At 44.1% G+C, this 26,310-nt stretch overlaps 1 protein-coding gene across 4 annotated transcripts in view; it reads left to right on the top strand.

Moving 5' to 3' along the window:
* The first annotated feature begins 2,899 nt into the window (after window positions 1–2,899).
* EBPL (EBP like) overlaps window positions 2,900–26,310 on the top strand; it is a 35,095-nt gene continuing 11,684 nt past the window's right edge. For 2 of the 4 annotated variants that reach the window (XM_059684578.1, XM_059684577.1), the window contains exons 1-3: window positions 2,900–3,139; window positions 10,071–10,140; window positions 20,477–20,615. In XM_059684578.1, the coding sequence (XP_059540561.1) occupies window positions 2,969–3,139; window positions 10,071–10,140; window positions 20,477–20,615 (380 nt within the window). In that variant the 5' untranslated portion in view covers window positions 2,900–2,968. Of the gene's footprint in view, window positions 3,140–10,070; window positions 10,141–20,476; window positions 20,616–21,373; window positions 21,436–22,360; window positions 23,019–26,310 lie in introns of those variants that run through there. The other 2 variants (XR_009451328.1, XM_059684576.1) reach the window with 2 other exon arrangements.

A 26,310-nucleotide genomic window follows, 5' to 3' on the forward strand; every position in this document is an offset into this window, starting at 1 on the left:
TGAAGCAAGAGATGGTGAACAGCTTGGTCCATAAAGTGAATGGTATCAAGAGATACTTGGTAACTAAATAGACAGGAATTAACAATGCCTTGGATCTGGAGTTTGGGGAGAGGGAAGTATCAAAGATGATTTATAGGTTTCTGGATTGCCATAATGGATAAATGGAAGTAGCATAAGAAAGTGAACACTGGGAGAGACCCACAGGGAATAGAAGCTATTTCATTCATAAGCTTTTTTGTAACACTGTCAAGTGGGGCAGTTGGAAATACTGGTCGAGCTCAGAGAGGGCCAGGCTAGACATTTGAATCCTCCGCCTATTTCTGATAGTTATGAAAGCAGGGGGTAAGGATGAGACTGTCTTGGTTCAGCATTTGGAGTGAGGACAGGGTTTGGGACTAATTGCTGTGGAGTTCCAACATCCCACGGGGATGTCGTGGAGGGTGAGGTTGCAGGTCACTGGTCACCTTACAGCTGCATCACTGCAGTAAAGAACGTGGAAACTAGAGTAGGAAGGACTAAAGATCAAGAACAGAATGTGAAAAGAGTAAATCTAATTAGTTTCTTGGGTTTTTATTTTACTCTGAAGGGGAGTGCAGGGTAGTCACTAAAGGGTGATATAGGGTAGTGGGTGGGGAAATACAGTTGAGAAAGATGCTGAATATACAAAAAAGGGACCATAAGTTTTCTAAGTTAACAGAATTGACCATACTCCTTCAGGCATCAGTTACCTAATAGATGCAAGGGACACAACAGTAAACAAGCCAGATTCAACCCCTGGCCTTGTGGGGCATATATTCTAATGGCAAGAGACTAGCAATAAATGTGTAAATAAATAAGATGATTTTATCTGCTATATAAAAAGTGATATAGGGGCCCGGCCCACATGGCTCAGCGGCTGACCTATAAACTAGGAGGTCACATGGTTCCCAGTGGGGGCACATGCCCGGGTTGTGGACTCGATCACCAGTGGGGGATGTGAAGGAGGCAGCTAATCAATGATTCTCACCATTGATGTTTCTATCTCTCCCTCTCCCTTCCTCTCTGAAATCAAAATATTTTTTAAAAATATAAATAAACTAGAAGCCCGATGCACGAAGATTCGTGCAAGAATGGGAGTTCCTTCCCCTGGCTGCCGGCACCACCTTTGCGCCAGCCTGGAGCCGCCTTCCCGCCTTCCCGCCTTCAGCTGCTCAGAAGCTCTGAGCAGCTGGGGCGGTGCAGAACACCTGCGATGTTGCCATGGCAATGACGCAAGCATCCTGCCCCCGACCACTTGGCACCTGCATATGCAAATTAACCCACCATCTTTGTTGAGTTAATTTGCATAATCACTCCTGATTGGCTGGTGGGTGTCACAAAGGTATGGTCAATTTGCATCTTTCTCTTTTATTAGTGTAGATAAAAAGTGATATAGGGAGTAACTAGAGGAGAAAGTTACTGAACTTGTGTTCAGTCCCAGAAGTATGTTTTTGATTGTGGTAAAACACACATAACAAAAAATTTACCATCTTAACCATTTTTAAGTGTACAGTGCAGTATGTTGAGTATTTTTACATTGTGAACCAACACTCCAGAACCTTTTCATCTTGCAAAACTGAAACTCTATAGCCATTAAACAATTACCTTTCTCCCCAGTCACTGGCAATCACCATTCTATTTTATGGGAATGTGACTACTTTAGATACCTCATTAAGTGTGACTTTTTTTGTGACTAGCTTATTTCACTTAGCATAATGTCCTCAAGGCACTTCCATGTAGTAGCATGTGTCAGAATTTCATTCCTTTTTATGGCTGAATAATATTCCATTGTGTGTATATACCACATTTTAAAACAACAAATCTTTTTAGCATAAGTGCCCTAGTGATACCTTAGTATAACGATATACTTTAAAAGTAATTCATTTTTAATCTAAAATTAAAATTTATCTGAGCATCCTGTATTTCACCTGGGTACCCAAAATTAAAAACACAGACATGGTCAATACGGGTTGCAATCTTTTTAAACTCTGACTCCTTTATCCAGGGTTAAGTATCTACATGGCAGAGGCCTAAGGAAAGGAGCAGGGAAAACAGTTAAGAGCAAATTTTAAAAAGAAGAAAAATAAGATGTTAGCAAAAGTAAAGAGGATGGTTAACATGATGGAGATTCAGTCCTGGGCCTGCCTGGGCCCGTTTTCATACTGTAAAATAGGAAAACACTGATCTCCCAGCGTTGTTGGGATGTTAGATAACGGAGATGAAAGCATCTAGTGCCACGCTGATTTGACCTATTGCTCCTCTCCCCCATACTTTCAATGCTTTTCTGGATTTTAAAGAAATGGGTGGCTGGTGGCTGAAAACTCCCTTGGCCATCACCTCTCCTGCAGGACTTGCAAGGGCCTAATTAGAACCTTTTGTCCCCAAAATTCTACCCAGTCTGTTGGCAAAATTTACACCATTTGAGCTTCACTTTGTAGCTTATGGTATTGAACCTGGTTAAAAATAAAACTGCATAAAAAAGTGTGGCTAGTTTGGTTCAGTGGATAACGCATCCACCCGCGGGCTGCAGGATCCCGGGTTCCATTCCGGTCAAGGGCAGGTGCCTGGGTTGTAGACTCCATCACAGGCCCTGGTCAGGGCTCATGCAGGAGGCAACCAAATCAATCTGAGACAAATAGATGTTTCTCTCTGTGTGTCTCTCCCCCTCCCTTCCATTCTCTCCAAAAACCAATGAAAAAATATCCTGGGATGAGGATTAACAACAACAAAGAAGTGTAGCCCTCCATTACCAGTCCTTTGGGTTTGGTCTGGGAACAGGTTTGGACAGGCAGGTATGTGGTTGGGTAGCCAGGAAGCTAGGCGGGAAGCAAGCCTCGGCCCGCCCCGCCCCGAAGCTCCGCCCCATCGGGAGACCCGGCCTCCCGCCGCCACCCCCACCCCCTCTTCCCGGCTCTACCTTCCTGGCCGGCTGTCGGGGTTAGCAGGCAGCATGGGCGCGGGGTCGGGGCTGGGAACCGCGGCGGGCGGCTCGCTGCTGCTGTGCGCCGCGCTGCTGGCCGCGGGCTGCGCGCTGGGCCTGCGCCTGGGCCGCGGGCGGGGAGCGGCGGACCGCGCGGCGCTCGCCTGGCTCTGCTACGACGCCCTGGTGCACGGCGCTCTGGTAAGTGCTGTCGCCTCCGGCGCCGCCAGCGCGAGCGGACAGCGCCTCTCTAGGGACGCCTCCCTCCGCCGTCCCAGGGGGTCCCCGAAAAGGACGGGGACGAGGAGGGCAGCCCCATCCCGGGGCGGGAGGTCTGCGGAGCCGCGGGAGGACCGGGAGCCGCTGTGGTCCTGGCCCTGGCCGGAGGCTGCACCTCTCCGCGTCCCCAAGTCTCTAAAGAGCGCAGCTTCCTTAGTGGGTGCCCCCCCCCTTTTCTAAGCCAAATAAAAACCTGAAAATAGTGATTTCTGGGCCCTGTTATATTAGTTTGAGTGTAAGCTACTCAGGGCCTTGGCTTACTCGACTTCGTAACTTACACTAAATGTTGAACTGAAAATAGAGTTTTTCAGTGCCCCCGTGGGAGCTGGAGAACTTGGGCGCACTGCGCTGTGTCAGACCCGCCCCCCCCCCCCACGTGCCTTAACAGTAATGGCATTTATTGGGTGACGAATGTGTGCCATGCATAATACTGTGTATTAAATTTTTGTATCTTTACAACACCCCATAAACCAGTCATTATTGTCCCCATTTTACAGAGGAGAAATCAGGCCCTGCAAAGTTAGGTGACTGCAATGCCACGCGCTTGCGTGGTTCTGCGTTTGTTTAGTCTGGCTACAAAGACTCTGTATTACACCAGGCTTTAGGAAGTGTGCCCCTAAAAATTGAACTCATTTTATAAATGGCCAGGAGGGTTGTAGTTAAGGGAATTCTATTAAAATACCCCTCCCCCATGCACACACTTTTTCTTAAAGTTATCTTAATTATGCCAAAATATCTTTTTTGCAAATTTGACCTTGCTTAAATCTAGGCAAGCCCGTGGCTAATGTGAAGCCAACGTCTATAGCAGTGATTTTCAACCCATGTGCCACAAGAACTTTTAAAACATGCAATCTGGCCGAAACCGGTTTGGCTCAGTGGATAGAGCGTCGGCCTGCGTGCGGACTGAAAGGTCCCAGGTTCGATTCCGGTCAAGGGCATGTACCTGGGTTATGGGCACATCCCCAGTAGGAGATGTGCAGGAGGCAGCTGATCGATGTTTCTCTCTCATCGATGTTTCTGACTCTCTATCTCTCTCCCTTCCTCTCTGTAAAAAATCAATAAAATACATTTTAAAAACAAAAAACATGCAATCTGTTTAGTCAAGGGCAATGACCTCTTGCCCCTTAGGTTATCAAATAAAAACATGACAACATCCAACACAATAGCTACCCGGTGTGAATGAATCAAAATTATACCTATTTTTTGTCAGGCCAGCCAAAAATATATATATTTTTGGTGTGCCACAGACTTTTAGTAATTATTTTATATGTGCCATGAGATGAAAAAGATTGAAAATGGTAGGTCTATAGTATTGAGAAAGAAATAGAAAGCAAAATTTTCAATAATCATCTAGGTCTGTATGTTAGTTGGATATGTGTACATATCAGGTGTTTCTGGAATGATGAAATTCCTTCTTCCTAATAGTTAACATGTCGAGCTAAGAGAGTGAATATTGTCCTTAACTCCTTTATTTATAGAATTGGCTTTTTAGCTGTCATTGGACACAAATTCTTCCAAAGAACAGGGGCAGTAAAATAGGTTGCTAGGCCCACTGAGAGAAGAAAATATTATTACATACTAGAGGCTCAGTGCACAACATTCGTGCACTGGAGGGGGGGGGGGTCCCTCTGCCCAGCCTGCACCCTTTAGCAGTTCAGGAGTCCTTGGGGACTGATGGCTTAGGCCCGCTAGTCAGACATCCTTAGAGCTGCAGCCCAGCTTGTGGCTGAGCGGCGGTCCCCCTGTGGGAGTGCACTGACCACCAGGGGTTAGCTCCTATGTTGAATGTCTGCCCCCTGGTGGTCAGTGCACATCATAGCACTGGTTGTTCTGCGGTTCAGTCATTTGCATATTACCCTTTTATTATATAGGCTTTTAGACATACAAAAATGTATTAACACATTGTATGCGGGAAACGTATTTATACGTTTTACTTATACGTTTTACGTTGACTGGTAGTAGAGCGTGGGACACGTATTAATACGTTTTTTATAGACTAGCGGTAGAATGCGGGTAACGTATAAATACGTAAACTAAAGTTATCGTAATTTTACTGAACATTGCCATTTGCGCAAAAAATTAGCAAAAATGGCCCACGCCACCTGTTAGCACGCGATAAAAACTACCCGCAAACAATGTGTTAAAATACTAAAACATATACTCATATGTCCACCTAGCTTAAAATTTAGTCTACTTTTCAAGCACAGACTGTTACAGGTAACACCAGACACATCTCCACTTGTGGCACCTTGAGGTGTAGCCCAATGTGTGGAGTCATTGCCCTGTTTTTCCTCCTCCCTGTTCCAAAGGAAATGTCCCCTACCCAGCCCTACCTTGTGCCATTACCTGTCCTAGCTACAAAATGTTCCACTTTATGATGCACCATGCCTTAATTCTTTAATTCTAAAATGCACATTTTTAACATATTAAAACAATCAATGACATAACCACTGTGGTCCATTTATTGATATCTTATATCTCTGAAATTGGGCTATATCTTATAGTTGAGGAAACATGAAAAGTTAATCAGCTCATATTAATAGGCATATTTTTTAAAATATATTTTTATTGATTTCAGAGAGAAAAGGAGAGGGAGAGAGATAGAAACATCAATGATGAAAGAGACTCATTGATTGGCTGCCTCCTGCACACCCCCCACTGGGGACCAAGCCCACAACCCGGGGCATGTGCCCTTGACCGGAATCGAACCTGGGACCCTTCAGTCTGCAAGCCGATGCTCTATCAACTGAACCAAACCAGCGAGGGCTTAATAGGAATATTTTTATTTAGCTACTTACACACAGTGCTTCAACCAGCATCTTTGTACACATATTCTAGAGATTGGTGAGGAGAGCACTTGAATTAAGTGGTTGAGGCCTGCAAAAAAATGCAGACCTGTATTATCTTTGGTTGGGAGCTTATTTCCAGAAGACCCAGAAATGTGGCCTGAGCTAAGACTGGAATATAAAGCTTGGTGGAAAACTGAAGCCACAATTCACTTGTTCACACTAGAACCTGGGCTCTCTCTCCTTATCCCTGTAAACTTCACTTCTCAAATGGTAGATGTTGGGATTAATGGCCGCCATCAAACGCAGAGCTCCCCTGTCCACGGAGTTCCAAGCCCAGCATTCCCAGAGGTAGTTCAGCTCCCTGATGTCCAATCAGAATGTGGTCACCTCAGGCTACTGCACTGGTCTTCAGGGAAGCTGGGTAGGCCTAGGGTGAAGGCAGGCCAATTTCCCACCAGTAGTACACTGGTAAGAGCCATGACAATATACTAACTAGTACATAAAAAACCAATGGTGTGGTTCACTGTTCCTCAAAGGTTGCTGTGGGCATTTCGTGCACTGGGGCTTCATGGTTTTTTCCTCATCTGCAACCTAAGTACAGCATTCTAGGTGTGGACACAGCATAAAGGCGGATGTGTATTCATGTGTTTGGGCAAGACCTTGAAGTCCAAATTGACTAGAACACAGGGTTTACCTACAGAATAAATTTGGGGAACAGGTAAGGGACCTGGAATGATATGTGAGACTTCGAATTTTATTCTGTAGTAGGAAGCTGTTGATGAGTTTCAGCCAAGGGAGTAGCATGGCCAAGCAGATCTTTCTAAAGATAATTTGGTGGTAATGTGTTAAATCAGAAACTGTAAAGGGTCTGAGATTTCAACCTTTTTACAAGTTAACCAGATTAATTCTTCAAGTACCACTGGGCAATGCAGGGAGGGCCAGATGGTACCTGCACATACAGTGGGTGCATGACAGGGGAGGAACCCCAAATTAGGCTCCCATCCTATGTAGCTGCTGGTGACCTGCTCATACTTCTCTCTGGAGAAAGACCTTTACTCTAGAATGTAAACAGATCTTCTCTGGGGAGGAGGGGGCAAGATCTTTACGTCTATCACCCTGGAATATTTTAGGAGGAGAGGTCTCTAAGCTTTATTAACCTGGAATGTCTCCTCCTATAATGTCTCCTCAGTTGGTGTAAACGCCTGTGCCCAGAGACCCCAGACAGTGCAGGAGTAGAATATATTTATGGAGTATTCTCTCCCAACATGGTGCAGGGTGGATTGGAAAAGCTAGTTAAAAGGAGCAAAAAGATCAGCAATTGCAGTATTTTAGGAGTGAGATGAAAAAGAGCTGCACTAAGGTGTGGTGAAAGTTAAAGTGGGGAAGAAAACTAAGTATAAGAGACTTTCAAGGGGAGAACTGTGTAAGTCAAAGTGATCGCTTATACATTGGGAGTGGAGATGATCATGAGGTTTAGAATCTGGCTGATGTATGTAATATTGATAATGTTAACAAAGACAAGAAACACTGATCTGCTTTCTTGTTATTAAAGGTATGCTGTTTCTAGAATTTCATATAAATGAAACTAGAAAGTATGTAGTCTTTTATTTAGCATAATTTACTTAATAGTATCCCGATATATGGATATATACCAATTTATTTTTCTGTTTTCCAGTTAATCAACAATTGGGTTGTTTCTAGTTTTTTACTGTTATAAATTATGCTGTTATGAGTATTTGCTTACAAACCTTTGTTGTGGACATTTATTTATCCTGGGTAAGTGCCTAGGAGTGGGATTCTTTAGAGTAGGAACTGCCAAATTGTTTTCCAAAGTGGCTCTACAATTTTCCATTTCCACCAACAATACTTGAGGTTCCAGTTGTTCCACATCCTCACCAGCACTTGCTCTCTCAGCCAGCTTGGGCTGCTATAGCAAAAATACCATAGAACAGGTGGGGGAAAAAAAGAAAAAGAAAAGAAAACACACAGACATTTAGGAATTCTGCGCAAGATGGTGATATAGGTAAACATAGTATTCACATCCTCCAATAACCGTCATTCAGAACCACCTGAAATCTGGCTGCATAGAACTCTTAGAACTAGAGAATTAAAGAGTAAGCCAGACAGAGACTGGTAGGAGGGATGAAGATATGGAACAGGCTCGTTTCACACCCACATGTGGTGGATAAAAATTGGGAGGGATATCCCTGAGGTGCAAGGGATACCAGCCCCATCCCAGGACCCCATCCCAGGATTCCAGTGCCAGGAAGAGAAGTCACCATAACTTCTGGCTGTAAAAACCAGGGAGGATCGAGGCTGAGCGAGACAGAGCGCTGCTGGAGTCTCAGGCACTTCCTCTTAAAGAACCTGTGTATAGACACTAATGGACTCATTCCCTCTGAGCTCTAGTGCTGGGGCAGCAGCCATCTGCAGAGACATATGGGGAGAAACTGAGTTGTCTAGCCTTGGTTCACAGCTTGGCCTCGCCTGGGCACCTCCAAGCTCAGCACAAGTAGCAGCCATCTGCAGATCACTTTGCAACTCATGCTGGTTGGCCCTGGGAGGACCCAAAGCCAGCACACCCTGTGGACAGCTTCAGACTATGTGAAAGCACCACCACCCAACCTCCTCCTCAAGTAACACACTCAAGGGGCAGACTCAGCAGGCACCAGAGCTCTGCTGAAGTAAGTCCTGCTTTGTGGGGTAAAATATTAAATAAAATTTGCGTGCTGTTCTCCTGTTATTCTGTCTTATGTGGGTTGATTCTTATGTCAGCTCCAGAGCCTAAGAAGGTAGAAAGAAGTTTTTTCCTTCACTATACTATCAAATACTGGAAGGCATAGGGAAGGGAAGGGAAGCAATATAAACTAAGTCATAATTTTCCAGGATGTGCAGTTGTAGATAATACCTAAAGAAATAGCAGTGTAGCCCTGGCCAGTGTTGCTCAGTGGTTAGAGTCGGCCTGTGCACAGAAGGGTCAGGGGTTTGATTCCCAGGCAAGAGCAGGTACCTGGGTTGCAGGTTGGATCCCCGGCCCGGTTAGGGTGCATGCAGGAGGCAACCAATTGATGTGTCTCTCTCACAGATGGGTACTAGACTTATGGGGGTGATCACCTCGCCTGTAATCCTCAGATGAGGAATAACCAAAAACAAAACAAAAAATTGCTGGAAAAATCCTCCAGTGAGGATTAACCAAAAAAGAAAAGAAAGAAATAGTGTAAGTTATGGAGATAATCCCCAGAACTACAGACAGAAGTGGTTATAAGTGCTAACCTCTGGGAAGTGGTACTGGAAATGAGCAAGGATTAGTCAGAGACACAATTTTAATGTCATATAAGTGATTGCTTTGGTAAAAAGAAGTGAGAAAAAAAGTAGTAGTATTGACCAGCAACAGAATTTGTTCCAAGAAGCAACATGACAATCAAATATCCCAGTGAATTCTAGTTCATTGGTTTTTGAAACTTTAGTGCGAAGAAATACATCAGCGATGGGGAAATGCTCGGTGTAATTGCAAATATTTCATTACTTAAAATTTAAAATGTAGCCTGTAAGCATTTAAAACGTTCCTAAGTCTGCCCTTAGGCAGGAAAAATAACTAATTTAACTATGATATAGGTATTTGAATGCCACTTTTGCTAAGAGAGATCTTGGACTTTTTTGTGAAGTGAGACAAAATGAACTGCTGTGAGGTACTTCTCAAAAGTTTAATAAATTTGTTAGACTAATCCAGAATTTAGCCTATTTAACATAACATTTAAGCTCTTTCCTTGTGGAAAAATTTCAACTTATTTTCCCCCAAAGAATACACCCTTATTTTATAATGCCAATCATTGAAAAATAGCATTTATTATATGAACATTAGCTTTGGATTCATCCATTTCCAAGGTCAGGGACCGCACTCCAGGATAACACCCCATGGGGTTATGTAAGTGTAGTGCTCTGAAGGTACCAACTGGGGTGGGAGGGGGAAGGGATGCTCCCAGGCAGTGCCATGTACTTGCGGTGCCATCCTGGGGTTGTGATGCTAAATTAGAGCATTTTTTATTTTATTTTCTTCTCTCTAGGAAGGCTCTTTTGTCTACTTGTCTTTCATGGGAAACATTGCTGATTCTGATAGCTTCATTGCTTCCTTGTGTAAGTAATTTCAAATATTTACCTTTGAAATGTTTGAGGAGATTTATTCCAAGTGTGACTGTATTAGTACCTGTATCCCATCTTGTATGATTCCATTTATATAAAACTAGAGGCCCAATGCATGAAAATTCGTGCAAGAGTAGGCCTTCCTTCCCCCGGCTGCCAGCACCGGCTTCCCTCTGGCACTGGCTTCCCTCTGGCACCTGGAACCTGGGCTACTTCCCTCCTCCAGCCGCCCACAGGCACCTGGAACCCGGTCTGGCTTCCCTCGGTCCACCTGCAGCCACCGGGACCCTGGCTGGCTTCCCTCCAACCCCGGCTTCGTCAGGAAGGACATCCGGAATGATGTCCAGAAGACGTCCGGTCTAATTAGCATATTACCCTTTTATTATTATAGATGTCCAGAGTAGGTGAATCTATGGGAGACAGATTATAAATTAGTGGCTTCCTAGGAGAGGGTGGGGAACAGATGTTGGAGAGAAATGGAGAGTGACTGATAAAAGATACAGATTTCTTCTGGTGGGTAATGAAATACTCTAAAATTAGATTGTGGTGATTCAAATCTGTGAATTTACTAAAATCCATTTAATTGTACACTTTTTATTTTTATTTTTTAATTTAAAACAAAATATTTTTTAATTAAATCTTTATTGTTCAGATTATTACATTTGTTCCTCTCTTTTCCCCCCATAACTCCCCTCCTCCCAGTCCCCACCCCACCCTCCACCCTCACTCCCCACCCACTGTCCTCATCCATAGGTGCACGATTATTGTCCAGTCTCTTCCCGCATCCCCCTCACCCCTGTCCCCCCCCCCCCCGCAAGAATAATCAGTCCATTCCCTTTCTATGCCCCTGATTCTATTATAATCAACAGTTCATTCTGTTCATCAGATTATGTATTCCCTTGATTTTTAGATTCACTTGTTGATAGATGCATATTTGTTGTTCATAATTTGTATCTTTACCTTTTTCTTCTTCTTCCTCTTCTTAAAGGATACCTTTCAGCATTCCATATAATCCTGGTTTGGTGGTGATGAACTCCTTTAGCTTTTTCTTATCTGTGAAGCTCTTTATCTGACCTTCAGTTCTGAATGATAGCTTTGCTGGGTAAAGTAATCTTGGTTATAGGTTCTTGGCATTCATCACTTTGAATATTTCTTGCCACTCCTTTCTGGCCTGCAAAGTTTCTGTTGAGAAATCAGCTGACAGTCATATGGGTATTCCCTTGTAGGTAACTAAATGTTTTTCTCTTGCTGCTTTTAAGATTCTCTCTTTGTCTTTTGCTCTTGGCATTTTAATGATGATGTGTCTTGGTGTGGTCCTCTTTGGATTCCTTTTGTTTGGGGTTCTCTGCGCTTCCTGGACTTGTAAGTCTATTTCTTTCACCAGGTGGGGGAAGTTTTCTGTCATTATTTCTTCAAATAGGTTTTCAATATCTTGCTCTCTCTCTTCTTCTGGCACCCCTATAATTCTGATGTTGGTACGTTTGAAGCTGTCCCAGAGGCTCCTTACACTATCTTCGTATTTTAGGATTCTTTTGTCGTTTTGCTTTTCCAGTTGGGTGTTTTTGCTTCTTCGTATTTCAAATCATTGACTTGATTCTTACGATCCTCTGATCTGCTGTCGGGAGTCTGTATAATGTTCTTTATTTCAGTCAGTGTATGCTTAATTTCTAGTTGGTCCTTTATCACAACATCGAGGGTCTCACTAGATTTCTTGAGGATCTCACTACATTTATCGGCGATCTCACCAGTCTTTTCGAGGACCTTACTAAGTTTATCGGTGGCTTCTAGACAGTTCTTGAAACACCTTAAAAGTGTGGTTTTGAACTCTATATCCAGCAGTTTGCTTTCCTCCATTTCTGTCATTTGTGTCCTGTTTCTTTGTCTCCGCATTTTTTATGCTTTCTTGGTGCACCCCCTTGTGGTCTTTGTGCACAGTCTTGTTGTAGTTAAGCCTTGATTGTTGTAGGTAACACTCTATTTTTAAATATATTTTTATTTCAGAGAGGAAGGAGGAGAGAGAGAGAGAGAGAGAGAGAGAGAGAGAGAGAGAGAGAGAGAAAGAGAGACATCAATGATGAGAATCGTTGATTGGCTGCCTCTTGTACGGGATCAAGCCCACAACCCGGGTATATGCCCTGACCAGGAATCGGACTGTGACCTCCTGATTCATAGATTGATGCTCAACCACTGAGTCACCATGCTGGGTGAATTGCACACTTTAAATAGGTAAATTGTATTACACATGAATTATATCTTAATAAATGTACATTTTAAATGTTTATAGTGAGTGCAAGTTGAAGAGTTTGCAGTATTTAAACTGGGTGTTTTTTATACTTTTAATATCAACTTTCAAATATGTCTTATAGGTAATTTCCAAAAATCTTCTTGTTCTACAGAGATATTAACTAGTTTTCTTATATTCCTCATGCTCACTATTAATCAGCATTCAATGAGCTAGTATTGACTACCTCCCATGTACTATGTCAACACTGACAAATATATGAGCTGTGTAACAACAGGGTCCTTTGCCACTATCATACAGCTGCCTTGCTCGGGATAACTTCTTTCAGATTCTGTGCCTGAAATACCTCACTGTTTATCTCATTTCTTCTATGATTCTGAAATCATATCCCCCAGCCAGGATCTGTGTTGGAACTCCTATTTATCACTAGTGTTAGGAAACTCTGCTAGATAATGGAGCCACAGGTAGTGCTTCTTAAAGCCAAACATCGATTTCAGAGAGGAAGGGAGAGGGAGAGAGAGAGAGACATCAGTGATGAGAATCATTGATTGGCTGCCTCTTGCAGGATCATCTTTGATGCCTCTCAGGTCCCAGCCAGTAGTAGTAGCTCAAGGAGCCTGAGCCCCACGCCTGGAGTCCAGCTCCTTCAGGTCCAGCACTGAGCAAAGTGTAGCTGTGCACCTTTTCGATGGGTAAGCTGGAATAAACTGCCGAGAGCCAGGGGCTGGAGGACCCCGGCCTGTCCTTGTCCTCCCATTCTGGCTGCTCTGGCTGGCATCAGAGAAAGGGAACAGCCCAGATTTGGCTCAATCCCACGAAATGTAAAGTCTAACTCAGTCTTTATCAGTCATCTTCAATTTACATTTTCACCTATAAAAAGTGAAAACTCATCTCATGGGGGTGCCTTTATTCTGGAGAATGTGAAAATCCAATAGGTATTATAAAGTAGTGCATCTTGGGCTTTAAAGAGCACTAATTGCCTGAGACTTTTAAAATACAGATCCTGATTCAGAGGGTCTGGGGTAAGGCCTCAGTGTTGATCTGTGGACTCTTTTGATTCAGCAGAATGTAGAACTGGGCTGTTAACATTATGTAGATGCTGTAAAAAAAATCTTATTCATGACACTTGTTAAAAAATGGCAAGAAAGACTATTCAAGAGGGACCATCCGTCTGTTCCATTTCCATGCCCCTGATTCTATTCCATTCACCAGTTTATTCTGTTCATCATTTTTTTATTCATTTGATTTTTAGATTCAGCAGTTTATTGATATGTATTTGTTGTCACTTTGTTGTTCATATTATTAATCTCAGAGGGAAGGGGGTGGGGGTGCGGGAAGAGATTAGACAAAGATCTTATATGCATGTATGCATTACCTGTGGACACAGACAATAGGGTGGCAAGGGCCTGGGGTGGGGTGGGAACCGGGCAGAGGGGAGCTATGGGGGAAAAAAGAGGGACATCTGTAATAATCTCAACAATAAAATTAATAAATTAATAAATAAAATCAGCACTAAAAAAAAGAAAAAAGAGGGACCACTGCGGGGCGGGGGGGGGGGGGGGGGGCGGCTTTGCTTTAGGAGAGAGATCAGGCTCAGCTCCAAATACAGCAAGGAGAGGTGGAGATTTATGGCCAAGGTGGGGTTAGTGGATGGAAAATTACTAAGAAGAAACATCAAGCCTAGGAGGATTCATGGTAGCCCCACTAATAGGATTCTTGCTAAGGCAGGCGGGGGTGAGAAGATATAGAGGGTGGGGGATAAGGAATTTGATCAGATGTCTGCATCCCCATGTTTATTGCAGCATTGTTTACAATAGCCAGGACATGCCAGCAGCCTAAGTGCTCATCACTGGTGAGTGGGTCAAGAAAATGTGGTGTGCAGAAATTAAACCAGATAGCGGGGAGAACCAAGATGGCGGCATAGGTTAACGCCGGAGTTTGCTGCTTTGAACAACTACTTCAAAAGTGAAACCAAAAAACGGAAGGGACATCACCCAGAACCACAGGAACGCTGGCTGAGTGGAAGTCCTACAACTAGGAGGAAAGAGAAACGCATACGGACACTCAGAGGAGGCGCAGTGCTGAAGTCAAATTCTGAGGTGCGGAGTGCGCGGAGCGGGCTGGCGGCGGAGGGCGCGGTTGTTGTTTTCAATCGGGAGGGAGTCGCAGACTCTGAGCACCAGATACAGGCGAGTCTTTAGGGACCCAGACTCAGGCGGAAGAAGCGGGACTGTCTGGCTTCGGTCAGAGCGAGTGCAGCTTTCTCTCCGAGCTTTGCAGCGCGTGCTGGGACTCAGAGAGGCAGAGCCCCTTGGGACAGGACTGAGAGCCGCCATAACTGCTCTCTCCGGCCCACCCTGTTGATCCTGTGTGACACACCCTACCCCGCCCAAGCCCTGCACAGAGGCATTTGCTGGATAGCCTCAGGCAAAGGCTAGATTAGCACCTCCCTAGAGGACAGAAGTTCTCTCACCGCTGACACAGCTGATTCTCATAGCCACTTGGCCTGGAGGTCAAACCCTCCCTGGAATTAGCTACAACAATCAAGATTTATCTATAAGACTGCGAACAAAGACCACTAGGGGGTGCACCAAGGAAGCATAACAAAATGCGGAGACAAAGAAACAGGACAAAATTGTCAATGGAAGAAATAGAGTTCAGAACCACACTTTTAAGGTCTCTCAAGAACTGTTTAGAAGCTGCCGATAAACTTAATGAGATCTACACGAAAACTAACAAGACCCTCGATCTTATATTGGGGAACCAACTAGAAATTAAGCACACACAGACTGAAATAACGAATATTATACAGACGCCCGACAGCAGACCAGAGGAGCGCAAGAATCAAGTCAATGATTTGAAATGCGAGGAAGCAAAAAACATCCAACCGGAAAAGCAAAATGAAAAAAGAATCCAAAAATGCGAGGATAGTGTAAGGAGCCTCTGGGACAGCTTCAAGCGTACCAACATCAGAATTATAGGGGTGCCAGAAGATGAGAGAGAGCAAGATATTGAAAACCTATTTGAAGAAATAATGACAGAAAACTTCCCCCACCTGGTGAAAGAAATGGACTTACAGGTCCAAGAAGCGCGGAGAACCCCAAACAAAAGGAATCCAAAGAGGACCACACCAAGACACATCATCATTAAAATGCCAAGAGCAAAAGATAAAGAGAGAATCTTAAAAACAGCAAGAGAAAGAAACTCAGTTACCTACAAGGGAATACCCATACGACTGTCAGCTGATTTCTCAACAGAAACTTTGCAGGCCAGAAGGGAGTGGCAAGAAATATTCAAAGTGATGAATACCAAGAACCTACAACCAAGATTACTTTATCCAGCAAAGCTATCATTCAGAATTGAAGGTCAGATAAAGAGCTTCACAGATAAGGAAAAGCTAAAGGAGTTCATCACCACCAAACCAGGATTATATGAAATGCTGAAAGGTATCCTTTAAGAAGAGGAAGAGGAAGAAAAAGGTAAAGATACAAATTATGAACAACAAATATGCATCTATCAACAAGTGAATCTAAGAATCAAGTGAATAAATAATCTGATGAACAGAATGAACTGTTGATTATAATAGAATCAGGGACATAGAAAGGGAATGGACTGACTATTCTTGGGGGGGAAAGGGGTGTGGGAGATGTGGGAAGAGACTGGACAAAAATCGTGCACCTATGGATGAGGACAGTGGGTGGGGAGTGAGGGCGGAGGGTGGGGCGGGAACTGGGAGGAGGGGAGTTATGGGGGGGAAAAAAAGGAACAAATGTAATAATCTGAACAATAAAGATTTAATTTTAAAAAAAAAGAAATTAAAAAAAAAAAAAAAGAAAATGTGGTGTATATGGAATATTTCTCAGCCATTTAGGAAGAAGGAAAAACCTGCCGTTTGTGACAACATGGATGGACCTTGAGGGAGTCATGCTGAGTGAAATAAGTCAGACAGAAAAAGACACATACTGTATGATCTCACTTTTACGTGGAATCTAAAAAACAAACAAACAAACAAATCCAAACTCACAGGAAAAGAGATCACATTTGTGGTTACCAGGGGCAGGGGGTAGAGGGTGGGAGAATTGGACGAAGGTGATCAAAAGATAGAGACTTCCAGTTACAAGTTAAACAGTACTAAGTATGTAACGTACAATGCGATGTCTATAGTTAACACTGCTGTAAGCTGTTAAGACAGTAACTCAACCCTAAGAGTTCTCATCACAGGGAAAAAACAAAAAATCATTTTTTTCTTTTTTTAAATCTATATGAGATGAGGGATGCTAATCATCTCACAATATATGTAAGTCAAGTCATTATGCTGTACACTTACACTTTTACAGCACTGTATGCCAACTGTATCTCAATAAAACTGGAAAAGAGAGATACCAAGAAGGGGGACTTTTACTAAACTGACTCTGCCGCTCTTGCTAAAATGGACTAAGGCCAAGGACACAGGCCAAGTTCGAGGTCCTGTTGAGAAGAAGCTCAGAGGAGTGAGAAAGTCTTTGCTGCCCCATCACCTCCGAACCTCCGCTCTGTGGGAAGGGCATGGCTGTGGCTTGGGTCCTGGAGACCTGCTCCAGCCTTTCGTGTGCATCCTTCCCTCTAAACCTGGCAGTCAGGCACAAAGCAAGTGATAATGATCACAGCATTAGGCTTGTTAATGCTGTAATTAACCAGCAAAGACATGGTTAAGGTTAAGCAGTAGATGATGAGATACCAGAGGCTTGATATGCTGGGACAGATAGGTAGCAATGCCTGCTATTACTGTCCAACCCCCTGCCTTCCTCTCAGCATTAACCTTGGCTCCCCCCTTCCTCCGCCCCCTTCCCGAAGTATTCTTCAATTTTGCTGAATTAAATATAGGTTTAGATACACCATGTTCTCTCAGCTCCAGGCTTTTGCACATGCTTCTCCCTGACATACCCTTCCCCTTCGCCCAGTTCAGGAGTCACCCCATGTGGTGTAAGGCCTGAAACGAAGGTCCAGGGTCATGTGTGCCTTGACATCTGGTAAAATCCAGAGGGTCCAGATGGCCTACCTGCAAGTCCCTTCCCCACCCTGCTTTCTCATATCTGGTCCCTCAGCCCTCGGAATTATTCAAACGGGCAATCACCTCCTGCCACAGGGACCAGAGGTCACCCCATCCTCTTGTTACTACACAGCCTGCCTCTCCCAGCCCCTCCTTGTCATTCCATTTCCAAGTGCAGCCCCACACGGCCCGCGTGACGCAGCGCCCTCCTCCCCAGGCTGGGAGTGCATGTGGCTAAGAATCTGCCATCATTCTCACCTGCCCAGCGTCGTGTGTAGTGTACTGTGTCGTCCCCATGACGCTAGCGGGGAATCCTTCCCTCGCCCACCAGGTGAGAGGGAGGGATCGAAACACCTCACCTCCCTCGTCTGGCTTAGCTGCCACTTCCTCCATGTCCCCATACTCTGTCACCATCACCCACTGCGTGGTCTGACCTCACTAAAACGTGAGCCACTTGCAGCAGACGTTGTGTCCTAGTCGTTGCTAGCACAGAACCCTCGTGTGCTCCAAAAGATTTGTTGAGTTAAAGAATGAATGAATGGTGTTATATTTCTGAATGTCTAAGCACCCACTAACCTCTTAGTTCCTAAAGCATTGACATTTTACTTGTGATGTTTTCTTAGATTTTTGGATGCATAGAGGGTACATTTTGCCTATTGTATATACGTTTAAATTTAGAGGAAAATTTTTTGCTTTCACTATTATGTTGTTTTCCAGTTAGTTCATAGCTGGCAGTTGGCTGAGGACAAGCTGGCAGGCTCTGCCTGGCCTGCTGTGTCTGTGTGTTATTCCATTAAATAGCTAATCCTGTTTACTGGCCATCCCTTCTCTCAGAATAGCCCTTCATTAGAACCCTTTTGTCCCTGGCCCCCAATGGATCCTAACTCTGGCCGGTAAGACACTAGGGCAGCGGTTCTCAACCTGTGGGTCGCGACCCCTTTGGCCCCTTTCACAGGGGTCACCTAAAACCATCGGAAAACACATATATGATTACATATTGTTTTTGTGATTAATCACTATGCTTTAATTATGTTCAATTTGTAACAGTGAAAATACATCCTGCATATCAGATATTTACATTACGATTCATAACAGTAGCAAAATTACAGTTATGAAGTAGCAACGAAAATAATTTTATGGTTGGGGGTCACCACAACATGAGGAACTGTATGAAAGGGTCGCGGCATTAGGAAGGTTGAGAACCACTGGGCTAGGGCTTTGTGCAGCTCAGCCCAATCAGAACATGCTGCTAATTTCTGACCATTCATATCATTTTTAAATAATGCGAGAACAGATTTATACGGAGAGAAGTGGGAACGTTTGGTTTTTTTACTTTGATTATTTGAGATCTTAGGACCAGAATATATTACAGAGAGAGAGAGAGAGAGAGAGAGAGAGAGAGAGAGAGAGAGAGAGAGAGACAAGAAAGGAGAGAGGAACAGAGGGGGGAAGGAGGGAGAGGGAGGAGGGAGGGAAAGAGAGAAAGAAAGAAGGAAGGTAAAAAAAAGAAAGGAGGGAGGAAGGGGAATATGGCCTCACCCTGTGCCTGGCTCTCAGTCCGACTCTAAAGGCTTGCACACCTCATGGTGATTTCTAAAGAACCATCTTGACAGCAAGGTCTGGAAAATTTCTTAGGGCATGCCCACTCCCCCATCTGCACAACTGAAGATTTGGTGGTGGTTATTAGTGAATCTGTCCCTGTAGCAAACTGAAATGCCTCTTTTGTCCATTTTGGATTCATTCTGTAGTCCAGGCTATATTATTCCCCTCCCTTTCCTTCTGTCCACTTCAGCACTTAATTTCCTTCAATTATTAATAAACATATCCTTAATAATAATTTTCCGATATTTAAATTATACTTACAGACTTTATATTGAAATTTTAAAGTAAGGAATTATATTGTATTTACAAGATAAGTATTAAAGACTAGAGGCCCGGTGCATGAAATTTGTGCATGGGGGGTGTGTCCCTCAGCCCAGCCTGCACCCTCTCCAATCTGAGATCCCTCTCACAATCCGGGACTGCTGGCTCCCAACCGCTCGTCTGCGTGCCTGCCTGATTGCCCCCTAACCGCTTCTACCTGCCAGCCTGATTACCCCCTAACCACTCCCCTGCCAGCCTGGTTGGCCCTAACTGTCCTCACCTGCAGGCCTGGTCGCCCCCAACTTTCCTCCCCTGAAGGCCTGGGTCTCCCCCAGCTGTCCTCCCCTACAGGCCTGATTGCCCCCAATTGCCCTCCCTTGCAGGCCTGGGTCCCCCCCAACTGACCTCCTCTGCAGGCTTGATCACCCACAACTGCCCTCCCCTGCTGGCCATCTTGTGGTGGCCATCTTGTGTGTTGGAGTGATGGTCAATTTGCGTATTACCTCTTTATTATATAGGATTGTCTTTGCAAAATCTGATTATGTTGAATTAATATAGAATTCTGCTACTTATAATGGAAAGGAGGGGGTGAAGAGGGCACACATGTGAAAACACTTTGCAGACTAAATTATTTTACCAATCCTATATAATAAAACCCTAATATGCAAATCGACCAAACGGTGCAATGACTGGTCGCTATGAACTGACCACCAGGGGGCAGATGCTCAACGTAGGAGCTGCCCCCTGGTGGTCAGTGTGCTCCCACAGGGGGAGCGCCACTCAGCCAGAAGCCAGGCTCATGGCTGGCGAGTGCAGTGGAGGTGGCAGGAACCTCCGCAGCAGCACTAAGGAGCAGCGAGCTGAGTGGTAGGGAGCAGCAAGCAGGTGGGTGGTAAGGAGCGAGGGGTCCCAGACTGTGAGAGGGTACAGGCCGGGCTGAGGGACCCCACCCCCCACCCCCAGTGCATGGATTTTGTGCAATGGGCCTCTAGTATAACATAATATTGTTATTGTTACTTGTGTTAGGTGGCAAATGCATTTTGTCTCAGGGCTTCTCTTGCCTTCCACTAAGGCATTCTGAAGAATGCAGAGAGAATGGTAGCTATTCCTTTTATCTCATCCTAAAGGGGGGGGGGGGGGTCATTTCCATTGATTGTCATAAAAAGGATAAGTAACAAAATGTGCTTTGTTTTTAGGGAAAGAATATGGCAAAGCTGATGCAAGATGGGTTAATTTTGACCCAACCATTGTGTCTGTGGAAATTCTGACTGTTGTCCTGGATGGGTCTCTGGCACTGGTCCTCATGTACGCCATAGTCACAGAGAAATATTATCGGTAAGTGCTCTGCTCCTATCCTGCTGAAAAGAGGAGAAACATTAGCAGTCCCAATGCTTACATGACATTTGAAGGAGATGATGATCACATTTCTTTGTTAGACAAAAAGTAGAGTAGTAACAAAAATTGTTTCTTATTAAATAAGGATCATGGTGCCAGTAGGACCATTTCAAACAGTTCAAAATAAAACACCTGAGAAATATGATTGAGGTAACAACCTAGGCACTGTATAGGCAAGCCTGGTGTTAACAGCACTGGATGATTTGCACCGATATTCTGGAGGATAAAAGGGTAGTATTTCCATCCTCTCCCCCATCCCCAAATCACACTAGAAAACTCCTGTTCCACTTGCTACAAAGTAGTCTCTTGTGTGATTCTGAGTTAGGCATGCCAGATAAGTAAGAAATCTTTCTAGGGTATTGAGCAGGGGTCCTCAAACTTTTTAAACAGGGGGCCAGTTCACTGTCCCTCAGACCATTGGAGGGCCGGACTATAGTTTTTAAAAAAAACTATGAACAAATTCCTATGCACACTGCACATATCTTATTTTGAAGTAAAAAAACAAAACGGGAACAAATACAATATTTGTATTTGCATGTGGCCCGCGGGCCGTAGTTTGAGGACCCCTGGTATTGAGGATATGAGGAAGGCAGAAGCATGGGGAGAGGAAGGAGAAAGGTGGATGACTCACCATCCATCAGTCAGACTCTGAGACTTTCAACCACCCTTCCTCCCTTTTCCTTCCTCTCCTCCTTAAGGACAAAGTGACCTGGGGTAAATAGATTGCTAACCTGGGGATGATTCCCTGAAACAATGTCAGGTAGGTGCAGTTACATTCAGTGTTCTACTATCTTGTATTGAATAAGTTTTATTTATTTAAAGCTTCATCATAAAATTTCAGATTTGAAAGAGACCTCAAGGGTCACTTAACCCACTTTTCCCCCACCCAATTTTACATGGATTCTCAGCAGTAAAAATTAAATTTCTCCTCAGTACCTTGACATGCCTTTGACTCCAGAGTCTTGATTGTAGACTTACTACATGCACCCATTTGTTTATTATTTCAAACATTTATAATATCTGCATTGTTGAGTATTTACTTCGTGCCAGGCAAGGTGCTCAGCCTTTTATCTACATGTCTCATTTTTTAATAATACTCATATTTTAAAAAATATATATGTATATTTATTATTTCAGAGAGGAAGGGAGAAGGAGAGAGAAATAGAAACATCAATGATAAGAGAGAATCATTGCTTGGCTGCCTCCTGCGTACCCCACACTGGGGATCAAGCCTGCAACCCAGGCATGTGCCCTGACCGGGAATTGAACCGTGATCTCATGGTTCACAGGGCAATGCTCGACCACTGAGCCACACTGGCTGGACCATCTCTCATATGTCTCCAAAAGGTTATCTGAGAAAGGGACTGTTATCCCTTTTACAACAGGTGAAATTGTAGCTCACAAAGAGATTCACGTCCAGGTCTCATTAAATCCCCCTAAGAATAGAAGAGATTACCCGAGAGACCTTATTCAACTCTGAGAATAGTCTTCTAGAGAGGACCGTGCTGCTTCTTCAAGGAAAACGTGGGTCTTCATTGATCAGATCGACTTGCCCGGTAAAGGAGCACCACCTGGAAGCTGAAGGCCACCTTCAGAGGTTTTCTGTCCTGGGAGACGTGTTGATGCTGCCATCACTCAGGGTGCCGAGCTGGCGGTTTCATCCCTAGTTTCTTTCTCTTTAACAGGCACTTCGTGCAGATTGCTCTGTGCGTGTGTGAACTGTATGGCGGGTGGATGACCTTCTCCCCGGAGTGGCTTATGGGAAGCCCCAACCTCAACACCAACAATCGGCTGTACTTTTGGGTCTATCTGGCATTTTTCAATAGTGTGTGGGTTCTGGTCCCAGGACTGTTGCTGTGGCAGTCGTGGGTAGAACTCAAGAAAATGTATCGCAAAGGAACCAGCTTAGGGAAAAAGTTCCAATGAATTTTCAAAAATCATAAACATTATTTTCTAGCTTTATGAGCCAGACTGGATTAAACCTTTTTGTTTTGATAAAGTTTAATACATTCCAGTCTACAATTTCTTTCATATTGTTATTCCTGAACAACCGACTTCAAATTGATTGTAAGATGGCAAGATTTCATTGTTGATTTATTTTTCCAGTTACATGGCAATATAGGGAACAGAGAATAAATTTTAACTTGTCATAATCACATAGTTAATTATACATTTTTATATCTAAGATTAATTGTGCTATGTTAATAAAGCCAATAATCACAAAATACTGTAGAGCATGTTATATTAATTTTTTTCCAAAGAACATGTTGTTGCTTCAACTTTTAATCTTATTAGTCTTTGTTTCCAAAATGAAACCAGAAATGAAATAAATGCTTCTAATTTGTATTTCATCAAACTTGTGAAGCCAACAAAAATGACAGCAGTTCGAATTGGTGAGGGGGCCAACTCCTTATGAGTGACATTGGAGTTTCACATAGACAAATGATTGATTTTCAAGAAGGAAGATTTGAGTTACCTTACAAAAATACATAGTCAGCCCGTCCACTTGCTCCCAACATCAGACCAGTCTTGCAGCTAAACTTGGCCTAAAAAAAAAAAAAAAAACAGCTGAAGTGTAGCTGGTCTGAAATATTGTAGGCAGGGAATGTGGAGAAAGGACAGGAGGAAACATGGAGAGGGTGAGCCAGTTTGCACACCTGCGCAATGTGGGGCAGGCAGGGCGGGGGGGGGGGGGGGGGCGTGCAGCAGCAGAGCCACCACCACCTCCACCTCCACCTCCCCATCCCCCGGGAGGTGGATTCTCGGCCCCACACAGGGATCCCCAATCCAGAGCAACAGAGAAGGAAAGGGGGCCCATGAAGATTGGGCAGTGGCAATCAGTGGGGATTCGGTCCGGTCCACCTGGAAGTCTCAGACCACACCATCCCAGGCAAAGGATTTCTTTCTTACAACATCAGCCTGGGAAGATCCTTGCAATTCACGTGTGAGGGAGGGACCACGTGGCAAAGATTGAAGCTGGCGGAGGGATCTATTTGGTACACCCAGCAGAGAATCTGAGCAGCCCTTTGCTCAGGAGGACTTTGGGCAAAGTGGAAGGGGGCTGGACACCGTGGCTTGGGAAAGACGATCAGTCTTGCACAACTTGAGCACACGGGTAGCACACCTACCCCCACCTGCAGAACAGCTGGGTCGTCCCCATTCTTCTGCGACCCGGCAAAGGGGAGGCCTCTGGGCTGAAAATTTCTACTCCTACGACTGGGTCTGAGGGTGCGAAGGACTCAGCTATTTGGCCGGTGGGAAACTGGGTGGAGGCCCCTCCGAGCGAGGGTCAGACACGCTGAAAGACTGGAGTGCCATGCCAGGCTGATTTTATATTTTTAGCCCCTCCTACTTGGTGTGGCAGCGAGGAGGTACCAGGAAGCCAAACAGAGCTGAGGCATTGCAACCGGAATGGGCTATGAAGTGGGAGATAGACGGGCATGTCCTGGGCCCTTCAGCTGCATTAGGGGGAACCGAGCTGAGCTCCCAGGGAGTTCAGCCAGCACAGTCCTAGGAAGGAGAGAAAGTGCCCTTCCCCCCTGCTACAAGCTATGGGCACCACCCGCAGTGCACGTCCGTTTACCAGACCGGCCAGGTCTTGGAAACCACTGCAGAGCCCAGTTCTGTGGGAGAAGGGAGAGAAGCTGCGAACAGGAGCATTCAATGTATGAGGCCCCAAGAAGACCCAGCCTCTGGGCTATGGAAGCCCTGCCCACCAGACTAGCTGGGGCTGCACTGATGAGCTTCGGACAGGTTGCCAAGGGCCAGGAAGAGACAGCAATCACGTTGGCTTGCACCAGAGAACCTCTGGGAGGCCCAGGCTCGCACACCGGGAGGCCAGACGGAGGCAGCATCCGAGTGAAATCCAGCGAGTTCCACAAAGAGCAGACCCAAAGGGTAATCACAGTGAGCCCCCAAAGCAGCGGAGACTAACTCCTCTTATTTTTATTATTTTATCTTTTTAACTTTTTATTTTTTTCTTTTGTATTTCATTTTCTTTAGTTTTTTTCTTCTTTTTCTTTCATGTCTTTTATTTCTCTTTCCATATACCTGGTTTTTTCCTCTTTTTTCATTTTTTACCTTTGTTTTTTTTCTCCCTATTTTTCTGTTCCTATTATATATTTTATTTATTATTATTAATTTTAAAATTATTATTATTGTAGTTATTGTTTTCTTTTTTATATTCGTATTCTTTCTCTTTCCTCTTCCTTCTTTCATATTCTCCGTTTTGGTTTCTTTTTTTTTTTTCATCTCTAATTCTTTTGCTCTTTTGTCTTTTAGTATTCTATTTATTATTATTATTTGTGGTTGTTTTTGTTGGTGGTGGTTTGTGTTTTTTTGTTTGTTTGTTTTCACGTTGTTTTCAGTTTGGTCTTGTTTTGCCTGGTTTTGTTCTGTTAGCACTTGTATAACAGTTGTCACAAAGTGGTCAGTGTTGAGCCTCACAGTCAGCCAGCCTGAATGTGTCAACAGCAACTAAGACCCAAATACAACAGGAGGGCCCACATAACCCATACAAGGGACATTCCATGAGTACCCATCTCAGAAGATTAAGGAGACTACACCACTGGGTCCCACAACACACCCACTACAGAAGGCCACCACACCAAGATGGGGAGTTATAGCAGTCCTATCCAATACACAGAAATGGGGAGACAAAGAAACATGACCCAAATGAAAGCACAGGAGGAATCACCAGAAAAAGAGCTAAAGGAAATAGAGGCAAGCAATTTATCAGAAACAGAGTTCAAATTAATAGTTTTAAGAATACCCAACAGCATGAAAAGGGACATAGAAACCATGAAAAACAACCAATCAGAAATGAAGAATGGCACAGCTGAAATAAAGAATACACTGGAAGACATAAAGAATAAGAGGAAGCTGAAGATTGAATCAGCAAATTAGAAAACAGTGTAGAAAAAAAATCACTCAGAGCAGCAAAGAGAAGAAATAATTTAAAAGCATAAGGATAATTTAAGGAAACTTTGGGACAGCATGAAACATAACAACATCTGCATCATAGGAGTAACAGAGGGAGAACAAGTGAGCAAAGGATAGAGAACCTGTTTGAAGAAATAATGACAGAAAATTTCCCTAATCTAGTGAAGGAAAAAGTCATACAGGTTCAGGAAGCACAGAGAGTCCCAATTAAGATGAACCAAGACACATCATAATAAAAATGGCACATGTTAAAGACCAGGAGAATCTTACGGCCAGCAAGAGAGAGAGCAGTCAGTTACCTAAAACGCAGATCCCATTAGACTGTCAGCTGATTTCTCAACAGACACTACAGGCCAAAGGGAATGGCATGAAGTATTCAAAGTAATGAAAAGCAAGGATCTGAAACCAAGACTACTCTATCCGGCAAGGCTATCATTCAAAATTGAAGGTGAAGTAAAGAGCTCCACAAACAGAAAAAGGCTAAAAGAGTTTATTATCACCAAACCAGCATTGCAAGAAATATTAAAGGGACTGCTGTAAGAAGAAGAAATTGAAAGAAAGAAAGGAACAGAGGCATAGAGAATAAAAATGGCAATAAATAAGAAGGAACCCTAAAAGGGTTCTCTTGGCCATTTGTATGTCCTCTTTGGAGAAGTGTCTATTCAGGTCCTCTGCCCATTTTACTGCCATTTGA

The sequence above is a fragment of the Myotis daubentonii genome, chromosome 2 (assembly GCF_963259705.1).
Source record: "Myotis daubentonii chromosome 2, mMyoDau2.1, whole genome shotgun sequence".
Classification (NCBI taxonomy): domain Eukaryota; kingdom Metazoa; phylum Chordata; class Mammalia; order Chiroptera; family Vespertilionidae; genus Myotis; species Myotis daubentonii.